Source organism: Coregonus lavaretus (genome assembly GCF_964263955.1).
Source record: "Coregonus lavaretus genome assembly, chromosome: 4".
In the NCBI taxonomy this organism is placed as follows: domain Eukaryota; kingdom Metazoa; phylum Chordata; class Actinopteri; order Salmoniformes; family Salmonidae; genus Coregonus; species Coregonus lavaretus.
In genome coordinates this window covers 54588955-54602915 of record NC_139991.1, presented here as the reverse complement: position 1 = coordinate 54602915, position 13961 = coordinate 54588955, and the positions used below count along the sequence as shown (strand labels likewise).

Sequence of the window (13961 nt, the reverse complement as noted above, 5' to 3'; positions counted from 1 at the left end):
GTCCCTATCTGAATGGCCTGTGCTACCTGGAACTTGCCTGCCAAGGAAGTCGTCTCCATCTGCTTCTCCTCCTCCATCTTGTAGTGGAGTAGACGGAGAACAGCAAGAGGATTGTTCCAATCAGCGCTGGTCCCATGTCACAAGTCGTGGAAACCGAAGGCAGCTGCATGCTGCTAAGTGGACTGGAGTGTCTGCGAGAGGTCCGGAGCAGATCGACATGAAGAATAGCGTCGCTGCCCTGGTGCCTGGTCTACCTGCGCCTTCATCGCTGGGACAGCCTGGGTCTGCGACAGCTGTGATGACTCCAACTACGCCGACTCCAAAAGCAGCATCGTTGTCGAGTTCGGCTCCTTTCCCACTCTCTGGATCTGACAGGGCTCTGCCTGCTGTGGGAGGTCTGGACCTATCACCGGGAGCTGCGGGCATACGCTATCTTGCATCTCGTGGGCCCGTGAAAGGTTCCACGAATTGTGTGAGGGGTAGGAATGGGCAGATTTCTCCATCCCCTTCTCTGGCCGTTGTATTGGGCAGTTCAATGGTGAGAAATGTCTCAGTCCCTGGAGCAAAAACTTTGTGCCATCTATCCAGGAGCATGAGTACAGGACATCAATAAGCTGCTCCCAAACATTTAAACCTGTATCAGGAAATTGTTCATGTGGGATTCAATGACATTATGAAGGGCAGCTCAGAAAAGCTAAAGATGGATTTTAAAGAACTGATTGGGTCTCTGCTTGACACCAACAAACGCCCCATAAGATCTGGCCTCTTGCCCTCCCTTAATCGTAGCATTCAACGTTTCAGGAGATTTTTAGCCCTCCATAACTGGCTACGTGACTATTTTTCTATCTTTACTAATGACATGCCACTGGCTTTGAGTAAAGCCAGTGTGTCTATGTATGCGGATAACAACACTATACATGTCAGCTACTACAGCGAATGAAATAACTGCAACACTTAAAGAGCTGCAGTTAGTTTCAGAATGGGTAGCAAGGAATGTTAGTCCTAAATATTTCAAAAACTAAAAGCATTGTATTTGTGACAAATCATTCACTAAACCCTAAACCTCAACTAAATCTTGTAATAAATAATGTGGAAATTGAGCAAGTTGAGGTGACTAAACTGCTTGGAGTAACCCTGGATTGTAAACTGTCATGGTGAAAACATGTTGATACAACAGTAGCTAAGATGGGGAGAAGTCTGTCCATAATAACGCGCTGCTCTGCCTTTTTAACAACACTATCAACAAGGCAGGTCCTACAGGCCCTAGTTTTGTCGCACCTGGACTACTGTTCAGTCGTGTGTTCAGGTGTCACAAAGAGGGACCTCGGAAAATTACAATTGGCTCAGAACAGGGCAGCACGGCTGGCCCTGAAATGTACACGGAGAGCTAATATGCATGTAAATCTCTCATGGCTCAAAGTGGAGGAGAGATTAACTTCATCACTACTTGTTTTTGTAAGAAGTGTTGACATGCTGAATGCACCAAGGTGTCTGTTTAAACTGCTAGCACACAGCTCGGACACCAATGCATACCCCACAAGACATGACACCAAAGGTCTCTTCACAATCCCCAAGTCAAGAACAGACTATGGGAGGCGCACAGTACTACATAGAGCCATGGCTACATGAAACTCTATTCCACAGCAGGTAACTGATGCAAGCAGTAGAATCCGTTTTAAAAAACAGATAAAAATACACCTTATGGAACAGCAAGGACTGTGAAGAGACACACACAGGCACACACACATGATAAGACACGCACTCTACACACACACGTACACATGGATTTTGTATTGTAGATATTACATTTTTTACATTTTAGTCATTTAGCAGACGCTCTTATCCAGAGCGACTTACAGTTAGTGAGTGCATACATTTTCATACAGATATGTGATAGTAGAGTAGTGGCCTGAGGGAACATACGTAATGTGTTGTGAAAAGTGTTTTAATATGTAATGTCATGTAATATTTAATTTGTATATAACTGCCTTAATGTTGCTGGACCCCAGGAAGAGTAGCTGCTGCCTTGGCAGCAGCTAATGGGGATCCTTAATAAATACAAATACTAAGCTCCCTGTTCACCCATGACTGCGTGGCCATGCACAACTCCAACTCAATCATCAAGTTTGCTGACGACACAACCGTGGTAGGCCTGATTACCAACAATGACGAGACAGCCTACAGGGAGGTCAGAGCTCCGGCGGAGTGGTGCCAGGAAAATAACCTCTCCCTCAACGTCAACAAAATGAAGGAGCTGATTGTGGACTTCAGGAGACAGCAGAGGGAGCACACCCCAATCCTCATCGATGGGGTCACAGTGGAGAAGGTAAAAAGCTTCAAGTTCCTCGGCGTGCAAATCACTGAGGACCTGAAATGGTCTCACCACACCGTGGTGAAGAAGGTGCAACAGCGCCTCTACAACCTCAGATGGCTAAATTCGGCATGGCCCCTAAGACCCTCACAAACTTCTACAGATGCACCATTGAGAGCATTCTGTTGGGCTGCATAACCGCCTGGTACAGCAACTGCACCTCCGTCAACCACATGGCTCTCCAGAGGGTGGTATGGTCAGCCCAACGCACACTGCCTGCCCTCCATTTACAGCAAACAAAGGCCAAGAAGATCATTAGGGACCTCAGTCACCCGAGCCAAGGACTGTTTACTCGGCTACCATCTAGCAGATGGAGTCAGTGCAGGTGCATCAGTGCCAAGACCGAGAGACTAAAAAACAGCTTCTATTACCAGGCTATCAGACTGTTGAACAGACATTACTAGCCGTCTACCAGGTGATGCACACACACTCACTCACACAAAACACACACACAAGCTATCACACACACACCTCATACTCACAAACACGCACATACACGCACACACTTGCTGTTTCACACTGAATATTTAAATACTGTTTTCCCGACATAGCTCATTCTAATATTTTTACTACTGTACTTTGTGTTTAGTTTATACACACCGCATATTTATTTATATACAGAATTCTTGACATAGCTCACTAATATATCTAATGATGTACATATAATTCTTAGTATATATTGTGTAAATTCTTCTGTTGTCCATACGTATAGACTGCATTTTGATTACTGTTACAGCGTTATTTGGATTGTTAATTGGATTCGTCCCAACATTCTAGATTTCTTGGAGTTTTTGTAGTAATTTTAAAAACATTTTAATTATTTGTGTTCTTGTTTGACATTTTACTGCATTGTTAGGAGCTAGCAACATAAGCATTTTGCTGCACCCGCTATAACATCTGCTAAGCTGTGTATGCAACCAATAAACTTTGATTTGATTTCACATATACCATTAAACTTAAATTAGTCTCAAATAGCCACCTGTCCCTTTTAATAGCCGGGCAACGGCACACATTTCAGCAAACAAATGCCTGTTTCAAATAAACACAGGGTTTAAATGAATTGGTTACCATGAATTACCATGAATTGTTTACGAGGTTGAATGTTTGATTTGTTACATTAAATAATTCAGTAACAACTCAAAACAATGCTGGCAATCATCAGTTTTTATCGGCAGTAAGAAACTGCTAGCCATTGGCTGCTAACAGCTGAGAACTGCTAGCTAACTGGCAAACACAACAACAGTCAACAACTTCGAGAGTACAGAACCCTAGAAATCGTCAGATCGACCCGCTAGTGACAAAAGTAAGAACGGCCGAAAATGCACAGTCAAAGAGGAGAATAATTACTCTGTCAAGGAAAAGAAAAAATGAAAAAAAAAAATGAAATAGAGGCATACTAAGACAAAAGAAACGTGACACAGTGTGTAAATGATAACATTAGTGCAGGAAATGAAGAACTTGATTAAAATGCTGGAAGTGAATGCTGGAATTAAACATTTAACTATGCAAATTAGCAAAAGCTGTGTGCATTAAGGAAATAGACGCCTGGCTCAAATAGAAGCCGATCTCTATTAAGCGCCTGTTGTGTTCAGTGATTTAAGAAAATAAACGCCCAGGCTATTAATTGAAGTTTTACGGTAGGCCTATCTTAGTGGGACACAGACTTCAATCGGCAACATATTGATTCTTTAACTGGCAGGTCAATCACAGAAGCCATAATAAATGTTTTTGCTTGAAAGCCACTTAGAAGGAGAAGCCTGACTGGCTCCCTTAGAAAAGCACCTCATATCCCTGAGGTGCCGGGAGAGAGCGGGACTACGGGCCAGGACAGGCAGACACTTCAAATATAAATATTTGAAGTGCAGACACTTCAGATATTTGTAGCCAGGAGAGACAGAGAGAGAGAGAGAGAGAGAGAGAGAGAGAGACAGAGAGAGAGAGACAGAGAGAGAGAGAGATAGATAGAGAGAGAGACAGAGAGAGAGAGAGAGACAGAGACAGAGACAGAGAGAGAGAGAGAGAGAGAGAGAGAGAGAGAGAGAGAGAGAGAGAGAGAGAGAGAGAGAGAGAGAGAGAGAGAGAGAGAGACAGAGAGAGAGAGAGAGAGACAGATAGAGACAGAGAGACAGAGAGACAGAGAGACAGAGAGACAGAGAGAGAGAGAGAGAGAGAGAGAGAGAGAGAGAGAGAGAGAGAGAGAGAGAGAGAGAGAGAGAGACAGACAGAGAGAGAGACAGAGAGAGAGAGGCAGAGCGAGCGCAAAAGACCGAGAGAAATATAAAACGAGAGAACAAGAGCAAGCGCGCACGCAAGAGGAAGAAAGGGGGAGTATCATAGGAGTTTCTGCAGTTCACCTCTCCACCCCGGTTTTGTCTCTAATCATGCCCAGTAGCCCGGCTGGCCTCTGGCTGGGCTCCGGCAGGCCCTTTAAAGAGGCTGAGCTACCTACTGGAGAGACACAGGTCTCCCAGGAGAGAGGCCATTCCTTTGAACAGAGCATGTCAGCCCAGAGACAAAGAGCCCAATCAATTAGAGAGCCACAGCAGCTCTAGAGGGAAGTGACTAGGGCCCCTGGGTAAGGAGGGACGCAGCGAAAGAGCGACAGGCAGAGAAATGAGAGAGAGATGAAGAGAGAAAGAGAGACGCACACACACACTTGCGAACACAGGCACAAACACATACTGTGTGTGTACACTCCTGCCGAAACAACTTCATGTAAGTGCACACACAGAGAATGTATCATACTCAATCATTTACGAGATTGAAAGGCATCAATATGCATTAACCTTTTGCTTGGGATTGATTCTATAAATAAATCAATAGATTTGAAGGGTAGGGGAGTAGGAGATGGGGCCGTCCACAGTGAACGATTTACGACTCAATTCATCAGAGGACACAGCGTGCACTGTGGCCAGCGGCGTGTGCACACACACATACACCATTTACTTTATATTCATATTGTTCTTTTCTTGTTGCATTGTCGAGAAGGACCCGTCTCCCCGACGGTAAGGGAGTGAACAGCTCGTGGCTGGGGTATGTGGGGTCCTTGATGATGCTGCGGGACTTCCTCAGGCAACGTTTCAAGTAGATGTCCTGGATGGGTGGGAGCCATGTCCCAGTGATGTACTGGGCTGTCTTCACCACCCACTGGAGGGCATTGCGGTCGTGGACGGAGCAATTCCCGTACCAGGCCGTGATGCAATCGGTCAGGACGCTCTTGATGGTGCAGCAGTAGTATTTGGAGAGGACCGGGGTGGCATGTCCAATTTCTTCAGCCTCCTTAGGAAGTAGAGATACTGTTGCGCTCTCTTAACAAGAGTGTTGGTATTGTTAGTCAATGTCAAGTCCTCTGTTGCTGTGGATCGGGCCATGTTCCCTTCTCTGCTTCCTGAAGTCAACAATCAACTCCTTTGTTTTGCTGACATTGAGGGAGAGGTTGTTGTCCTGGCACCACAATGCTAGTTCACTTACCTCCTCCCTATAGGCTGACTCGTCGTTGTTGGTTATCAGGCCTATAATCATGGTGTCGTCAGCAAACTTGTGTGTCTAAGTCACCAGATCTCAACCCAATTGAACACTTTTGGGAGATTCTAGAGCGGCGCCTGAGATAGCGTTTTACACCACCATCAACAAAACACTAAATGATGGTCAAGTACATACAGACTTATACTGAGATATCTTATTTAAGATACTCTTTGTAGAGGTAGGGTTTCAGACGTTTTAGGAAGATGGGCAGGGACTCCGATGACCTCGTCCAATCACATCTTTTGGCTGGTATTCAGATGATGGTAGTTTGCCATTCGAAGATATGTGGAAAGCAAAGTTTAAACTTTCAGTACGTGTTATTGCATTAACGATTATCTGTCAAATGAGACGAGTTATATCCTATGGCTTATTAAAAACATTAGCATAGCTATGGTAAACCATGTGATGACTCATCTAAAGTTGACAGATAATTGTAAATGCAATAACATATTGAAGTGAAGAACATACACAGTGCGTACTCTGTATTCAATGACTACATGTGTTTACCGATGTTCTAGTTCCTAGAACCAGTCGTCATGGCGAGTGATGCCAACTTCTGCTCCCTGTTGAGTGGCATTATAGGGATCCCAGGTGTTTTATTGGACTATGCTTTGAGGATTTAATGTTATGATTGTGTAGAAGACTAATGAAAGCAGAAACAAAACCTGGATGCAGCAGAAGGAGAAAAACAAGAAATCAAGAAAAAAAACGACAGGCCTGTTTTCCGTTTTTATTGCTCTCTGTCTTTCTCTCTCTCCTCGGAGTAACAAAATGGAGGGAAAGTTGCAAATAACTGTGGGATCGATAGGGCCGCAGGAAATGAGGCTATCGGAGGCTGTTTGGAGCGTTCAATCAGGGGCCCTGCCTCTGCTCACTTTAATTAGTTTATACATAAATTCAAGGCCAGAGATTTAAAACCACTCTGCTCATACCCTGACCTAAATTGAATAAATTGGACAGGGATTAGTTCTCTCGGCAGAACATGGAGTGTGACCTCGGCAAAAGCAGTGCTCTCGCAAAGAGACGATTCGTCACACGAGAGGGAGAGGGAGGGAGAGAGAAGGCCCAGATGTTGGGCCAAACAAGAAAAAAACACCTAAATAGCAGATTTTGCTACGTCTGCTGAAACCTCACTGACTATTTCATTCTTGTGAGGCTGTTTCTCTGTTCTCATCCATAATGTGATGTTATTAGTGTTTGAGGCAGGGGGGAATTTGTCACCTTGCAAGCCTCCTTAGCTGTTTACTCAGATGTCCTGGCGCTGAAGCTGCCTGCCACAGAAAGCTTAAAATGACTTAAAATGTGTATTGGATTAAATTGTTCCCAATTTGAATCCCAAATTGTGACGTATCATGCTTTTAGTCAGTCTGTTTACTCCAATGAATTCGGATTTTGCAAACAGACCATGTGTGATGATCCAAGTCGTATTTTCTGGTCCTACTTTTAATGACTTTACTTTGGCATTTACCTGTATATGACCCATCTATCTGCTCCATAGCTATACGGAAAAATGCTGAATAGTCATGATATGGAGAGATGGAGAGAGATACGTAGCTAGAGACAGAGAGACACGGGAGAGAGAAAAAGAGAGATGTGGCAAATGTATTGGTATAAATACGTTATTTCAGAAGGCATCACAAATCAGCCCCCCACACGGAAATGAATCCATCTTCTGAAGCAATCTCCTTCAACAATTTGGGGTGGCTACAGGACTGTAAGCTGAAAAGAAAGTGCCTATAAAAGGTCTGTGTTCGTATATAGTGTCAGCTCAAATGACTGATTTGACCTCCGTGCCTCGCAGACACCAAGCCTTTGTGTGTGAACCGAATGAACCAAAGACAATAGAGAGTGGTGTTCAGTTGTGTATCCTAAACAGGTGAAGAGGGAGTTAGGGAGCCAGGGCAGACAAGAGTGAATGTGGCCGGATCGGCATGTATTCCATTGCTGCTTAAGTTTGAAGTATTTAATAATGCACTTGAACTCGAATTTAACTTAAAACACTTGAATGTCATACGTCAGCATTTCAATTACACCAACTTAAAGATTTTTAACCTTTTCTTTGCCATGCTTAATACTAAAAATTTATAAACTAGTTTTGTCAAAGTCCTTGATTGACACAGGGCTATTATCCACAATCTCGCTCTGCAGTCTGAAAATAAAAGTTTTATTTTTTAGTGGAGTCAACATTTAGCATAGGCCGCGCCGCCTTGGCCCTGGCTCTCTCGCAATGATGACTGTAATGATTCAGAAGCTCTTCTCTCTGTGTTCTTCCCTCTCCAGAACGCTCCTCATTTAAGTCAATCACCCAGTTCTCTTTTCAGGACTTAACCTCAGAGGCATACTTCATACCACGAGCCTCTTCTTAAAAATATGACTCAAGTTTCTCCTCCTCTCCTTCGCTCTCTCTTTTTTTCGCCTTCTCTGTTATTTTCCCTGGCAGCGTTTCTCTGTGTTCGTGACAGGCTCCCATCACAGCCCTAACCCCAGATTAAATGTAAATCTCTTTCTATGTGCTGATGGTGCTCCTGCTGCCGAGCCCTGCAGACAGTTGATTCTCTCGGTGGGGAGCACGCCGCTGCGTCGCCACTTTTTCATAATGGAACACTAACCCTGTGTCACTTTCACCGCTCCTCACGCCACAACACACAACATGCACTATCACTAGACACACCGAGCAGCAACTGTCATAAAGGAGCGACTGGCAGCAAGGATATCCCTGAAACGACAACAATCACCATTTGTTCCACTGGCGAGGAGAAAGGGCTATTAGTGCCATTGCAGTGTTCTCTAACAGCTATTCTAAGAGATGTGGTGTTCGTCATTCACTGAGCCACTCATGCAAAGTCTATGGCATCGTTAAAGTTAAGGAAAACAATATTTTTACTTGTAGTGGAGTCAAAAGGACAAAGTATCCAGTGCTCTAACAAACTCTAGGTTAGCAAACTCCACTAGCCTGAAAACAACGTATCCTCATCAATATAGCCTAGCCCTCCTGTCCTGTCCAGACTGAGCACATCCTTCCCAACACGTCACAGCACAGCTGGCCAGAGTGACAGAGAGGACACGGCCATGACAGGACTCCTCCCAGCGCCACCTGGCTGAACAGGTGACTGTCCATGTCCCCAGGCAGGGATGTCCCCCATTAGGCACACATAAGAGAGAGCAGACAAACACCATTTCCACTGTGGACAGACGCTCCCAACATCAAACACTTTAATTGGAATCTTATTTACACTTTGAAGTGGCTTAGTCTCGCTTGTCACAGCATTACTCTATGGAGAAAAGGCCCAACAGCGCTGTTCCTTTTTACTGCTTTTCCCAAAACAGATTGTGCTATTTATTAGGATGTAGGTTTTCTATTGAGGAAGGGTTTTTTCCACCTCTTCGCCCTCTTCTGTGAGAATCCTTTGAGCTTCTCCGTTTCGCGGCCACTCTCCTGCTGCACGCTTAGATGCACTCTCAAACAAGCCATGAATCACTATAAACTGCAAACAAAGTGCCGACATCACACAGCGGAGTCTGTTAACAGCACACACGTCTCTCTCTCCACACTGTAAACACACATACACACCACTCTCTCTCTGCCACAGAAACAAGGGTGAGGAGAGAAGCGAGCGGAGCCCTGAGAATTTTGGGAAAAAGTGGGAAAAATCTGGAAAGTTGGACGCTTTGGCAAAAACACAGGCTAAAACATCAAACAGTATCTTTAAACTGCCTTTGGGGTTTAAGACTCGACAGGTGTCGGGGAGGTGCTCTGGTCACAAAGCAGTAGCAGGTTGAAATCCTAGCAGGGGATTGGCTGCTTGAATATACTCCTCCTGAGAAGAGCTTTATAAGCTACCTATCCACTGTAAAAGCAGCCAGTAAAGTATACAGGTACACAGGTATGAACACATCCCAGTCTGCATAAATCACAGCCTCTCTGCCAGTCAGGCCTGATAGGCCACTTTGATGGGAAAGTTAGACAGGGCTTTATTTGTCATAGCGGAACAACGACAAGATGCCAGCCGCACCGCTGGCTACTGGTTTTGTTGCAGTGGCAAGAACCTGGGAGACAGGCGCCATAGATCACCGGCGGTGAGTCCCTCGGACAAATAGGGGGGTGGTGGAGTGTCGCGGGGGGTCGTAAACTCCCACTGAGCCGGGCGTCTTTTACTGCTACCATTAGCTGCTTACGACGGAACGGGAGGGTGGGCCGGGTCGCTTAACTTCAGGGTGGGCCGAGTGGAGGAGAGAGAACAGATAGACACAGCCTGTCTCATCTCAGAGAGAGCGAGAGAGAGGACTGAAACTAAAGATGAATATAAAGATGGTCTAGATATAAAAATCACTAATATGTTTCTTCACACTGGAGCTGCATCAGAGAAAGAGAGCGGGGGAGAGAGGGAGGTGGGAACCAAGCAGCAATTAAGGGGAATGCCTAGATGGGAGCCAGGGATCTAAAGGCAAATTCATATTGGAAATGCATTATAGCTAGAGGATGCAGACAGCGATATCCACTTATGAAAACGAGGGCACTAAAAATACATATTTCCCAGATGTCTGTGTAAATCTCTTTTCTTAAGCCTGTGGGGGGAAACCTTGGAAGGAAGTGGACCGACATGCAGCCAAGTTCACACAGACAATAGATAAAGAACTAAGAAACTTCTCATCTGTTCGGTGGGGAGAATAGGCATATCCCAGGAGAGGTTGGCACGAAGAGGTCTTCCTCTAGGCCAGGGCTCTCCAACCCTGTTCCTGGAGAGCTACCCTCCTGTAGGTCTTCACTCTAACCCCAGTTGTACTGAACCTGATTCAGCTTATCAACCAGCTAATTATTAGACTCCGGTGATTAGGGTTAGAGCAAAAACTTACTGGACGGTAGCTCTCCAGGAACAGGGTTGGAGAGCCCTGCTCTAGGCTTACACACACGTTCAATAGCTGGGGAAATGACATCTGATTCTCCAGATTTCACACCCCACCGCTCGTGCTAATGCGGACAGAGTGTCTCAACGAGTGGAGTAGGGTGTGTGATACAATGACCGCAAATGCGGCAACTTGCTTCGATTTTTCCATGTATTCTCCATTACTCTGTGTACACACAAACAGGCCCCCCCCCCCACACACACACACACACCCATGGTTCAGACAGATACCGACTGGGTGTAAGTGTTTTTAACACCATGGAACAGCAGGAGAAATCTGATAACCACTATGCCAGTGTCCATCACTAAAGCCCAGGCAGCAGTAACAACAGCAGAATAGTCTGAACACAGCATCTCCCCTCATCGATCCACAACAACTTACTCAAATGTGGCAGACCACAATGACTGACCACAAGTCTGGGCTTCTCTCTCTTATCTCTGTGTGTGATATATGATTGATGGTTGTATCTGTCCATTTTTGTTTCCCTGCTTAGGTGCTCCAGACACGATCGATGTGGTGTCTTGGAAAGTGTGTGAAAGACAGAGAACTTACAGTAAATCTTGTCCTGTACACGTGCGCACACGGAAGAAACACACTACACACACACATACGTGTCCATTACTGTCAGCTGTGCCAATTACAATCTGCTCCTTGATGAAGAAACTCCATTAGGAACAGGACATCCATCTCTATATGCCTGGCATATCGCTACTGGGACTGTCACCACCACAGTGTGTGTGTGTGTGTGTGCGTGTGTGTGCCTCCATACCACAGGCATGGCTGGGGTCTCGTCAGGCCGTCTGGTCTCAGGCTCTCCAGTGAGGGGGTTCCGGAGGGTCTGGAGGAACAGGGCTGCCTTCCTCTTCCTCTCCGCCTGAAGCTGCTTCTCCTTGGACTCCTTGGAGGCCTGGGCCAGCTTCTCCCTGGCGGCTGCAGCCAGACGGTCCTCCAACTTCAGCTTGGCTAGAGGGAGAGAGGTCAGGTACAGTATAAAGACAGACACAGACACAGAGAGAGAGAGAGAGAGAGAGAGAGAGAGAGAGAGAGAGAGAGAGAGAGAGAGAGAGAGAGAGAGAGAGAGAGAGAGAGAGAGAGAGAGAGAGAGAGAGAGAGAGAGAGAGAGAGAGAGAGAGAGAGAGAGAGAGAAAATAGAGAGACAGAAAAGAGAGAGACAGAAAAGAGAGAGAGAGACTTTTGTGAGTGTAATATTTACTGTTTATTTTTAATTGTTTATTTCACTTTTGTTTATTAAATATTTCACTTGCTCAACGAGAGAGAGAGAGAGAAAGAGAGAGAAACAGAGCGATAGCGAGAGAGAGAGAGAGAGAGAAACAGAGCGATAGCGAGAGAGAGGTGAGGTACAGTATATCTTGACATCATAGCTTCTGCATGGTTGGAGGGTGGAGAGTGAGAGGGAGGTCTGATATCTGATACACTGGTATTATAGTTTCTGTTTGGGGAGAGGAAAAGGTCAGATATAGATTCATCAGAGATTCCGATTGGCTGGAGGGAGACGGAGAGAGAGAGCGAGGAGGAGGAGGTGGTCAAGTACAGTGGGGAAAAAGGATTTAGTCAGCCACCAATTGTGCAAGTTCTCCCACTTAAAAAGAAGAGAGAGTCCTGTAATTTTCATCATAGGTACACGTCAACTATGACAGACAAATTGAGATTTTTTTTCTCCTCCATAAAATCACATTGTAGGATTTCTTATGAATTTATTTGCAAATTATGGTGGAAAATAAGTATTTGGTCACCTACAAACAAGCAAGATTTCTGGCTCTCACAGACCTGTAACTTCTTCTTTAAGAGGCTCCTCTGTCCTCCACTCGTTACCTGTATTAATGGCACCTGTTTGAACTTGTTATCAGTATAAAAGACACCTGTCCACAACCTCAAACAGTCACACTCCAAACTCCACTATGGCCAAGACCAAAGAGCTGTCAAAGGACACCAGAAACAAAATTGTAGACCTGCACCAGGCTGGGAAGACTGAATCTGCAATAGGTAAGCAGCTTGGTTTGAAGAAATCAACTGTGGGAGCAATTATTAGGAAATGGAAGACATACAAGACCACTGATAATCTCCCTCGATCTGGGGCTCCACGCAAGATCTCACCCTGTGGGGTCAAAATGATCACAAGAACGGTGAGCAAAAATCCCAGAACCACACGGGGGGACCTAGTGAATGACCTGCAGAGAGCTGGGACCAAAGTAACAAAGCCTACCATCAGTAACACACTACGCCGCCAGGGACTCAAATCCTGCAGTGCCAGACGTGTCCCCCTGCTTAAGCCAGTACATGTCCAGGCCCGTCTGAAGTTTGCTAGAGTGCATTTGGATGATCCAGAAGAGGATTGGGAGAATGTCATATGGTCAGATGAAACCAAAATAGAACTTTTTGGTAAAAACTCAACTCGTCGTGTTTGGAGGACAAAGAATGGTGAGTTGCATCCAAAGAACACCATACCTACTGTGAAGCATGGGGGTGGAAATATCATGCTTTGGGGCTGTTTTTTCTGCAAAGGGACCAGGACGACTGATCCGTGTAAAGGAAAGAATGAATGGGGCCATGTATCGTGAGATTTTGAGTGAAAACCTCCTTCCATCAGCAAGGGCATTGAAGATGAAACGTGGCTGGGTCTTTCAGCATGACAATGATCCCAAACACACCGCCCGGGCAACGAAGGAGTGGCTTCGTAAGAAGCATTTCAAGGTCCTGGAGTGGCCTTGCCAGTCTCCAGATCTCAACCCCATAGAAAATCTTTGGAGGGAGTTGAAAGTCCGTGTTGCCCAGCGACAGCCCCAAAACATCACTGCTCTAGAGGAGATCTGCATGGAGGAATGGGCCAAAATACCAGCAACAGTGTGTGAAAACCTTGTGAAGACTTACAGAAAACGTTTGACCTGGGTCATTGCCAACAAAGGGTATATAACAAAGTATTGAGAAACTTTTGTTATTGACCAAATACTAATTTTCCACCATCATTTGCAAATAAATTCATAAAAAATCCTACAAGGTGATTTTCTGGAAAAAAAATTCTCATTTTGTCTGTCATAGTTGACGTGTACCTATGATGAAAATTACAGGCCTCTCTCATCTTTTTAAGTTGGAGAACTTGCACAATTGGTGGCTGACTAAATACTTTTTTCCCCCACTGTAT

At 45.3% G+C, this 13961-nt stretch overlaps 1 protein-coding gene across 1 annotated transcript in view; it reads right to left on the bottom strand.

Moving 5' to 3' along the window:
• LOC311128668 (splicing factor, suppressor of white-apricot homolog) overlaps positions 1 to 13961 on the bottom strand; it is a 164583-nt gene that overhangs the window by 30064 nt on the left and 120558 nt on the right. Inside the window, exon 13 of the mRNA XM_084160864.1 lies at positions 11571 to 11764. Coding sequence (XP_084016990.1) covers positions 11571 to 11764 — 194 coding nt within the window. The remainder of the gene's footprint in view (positions 1 to 11570; positions 11765 to 13961) is intronic.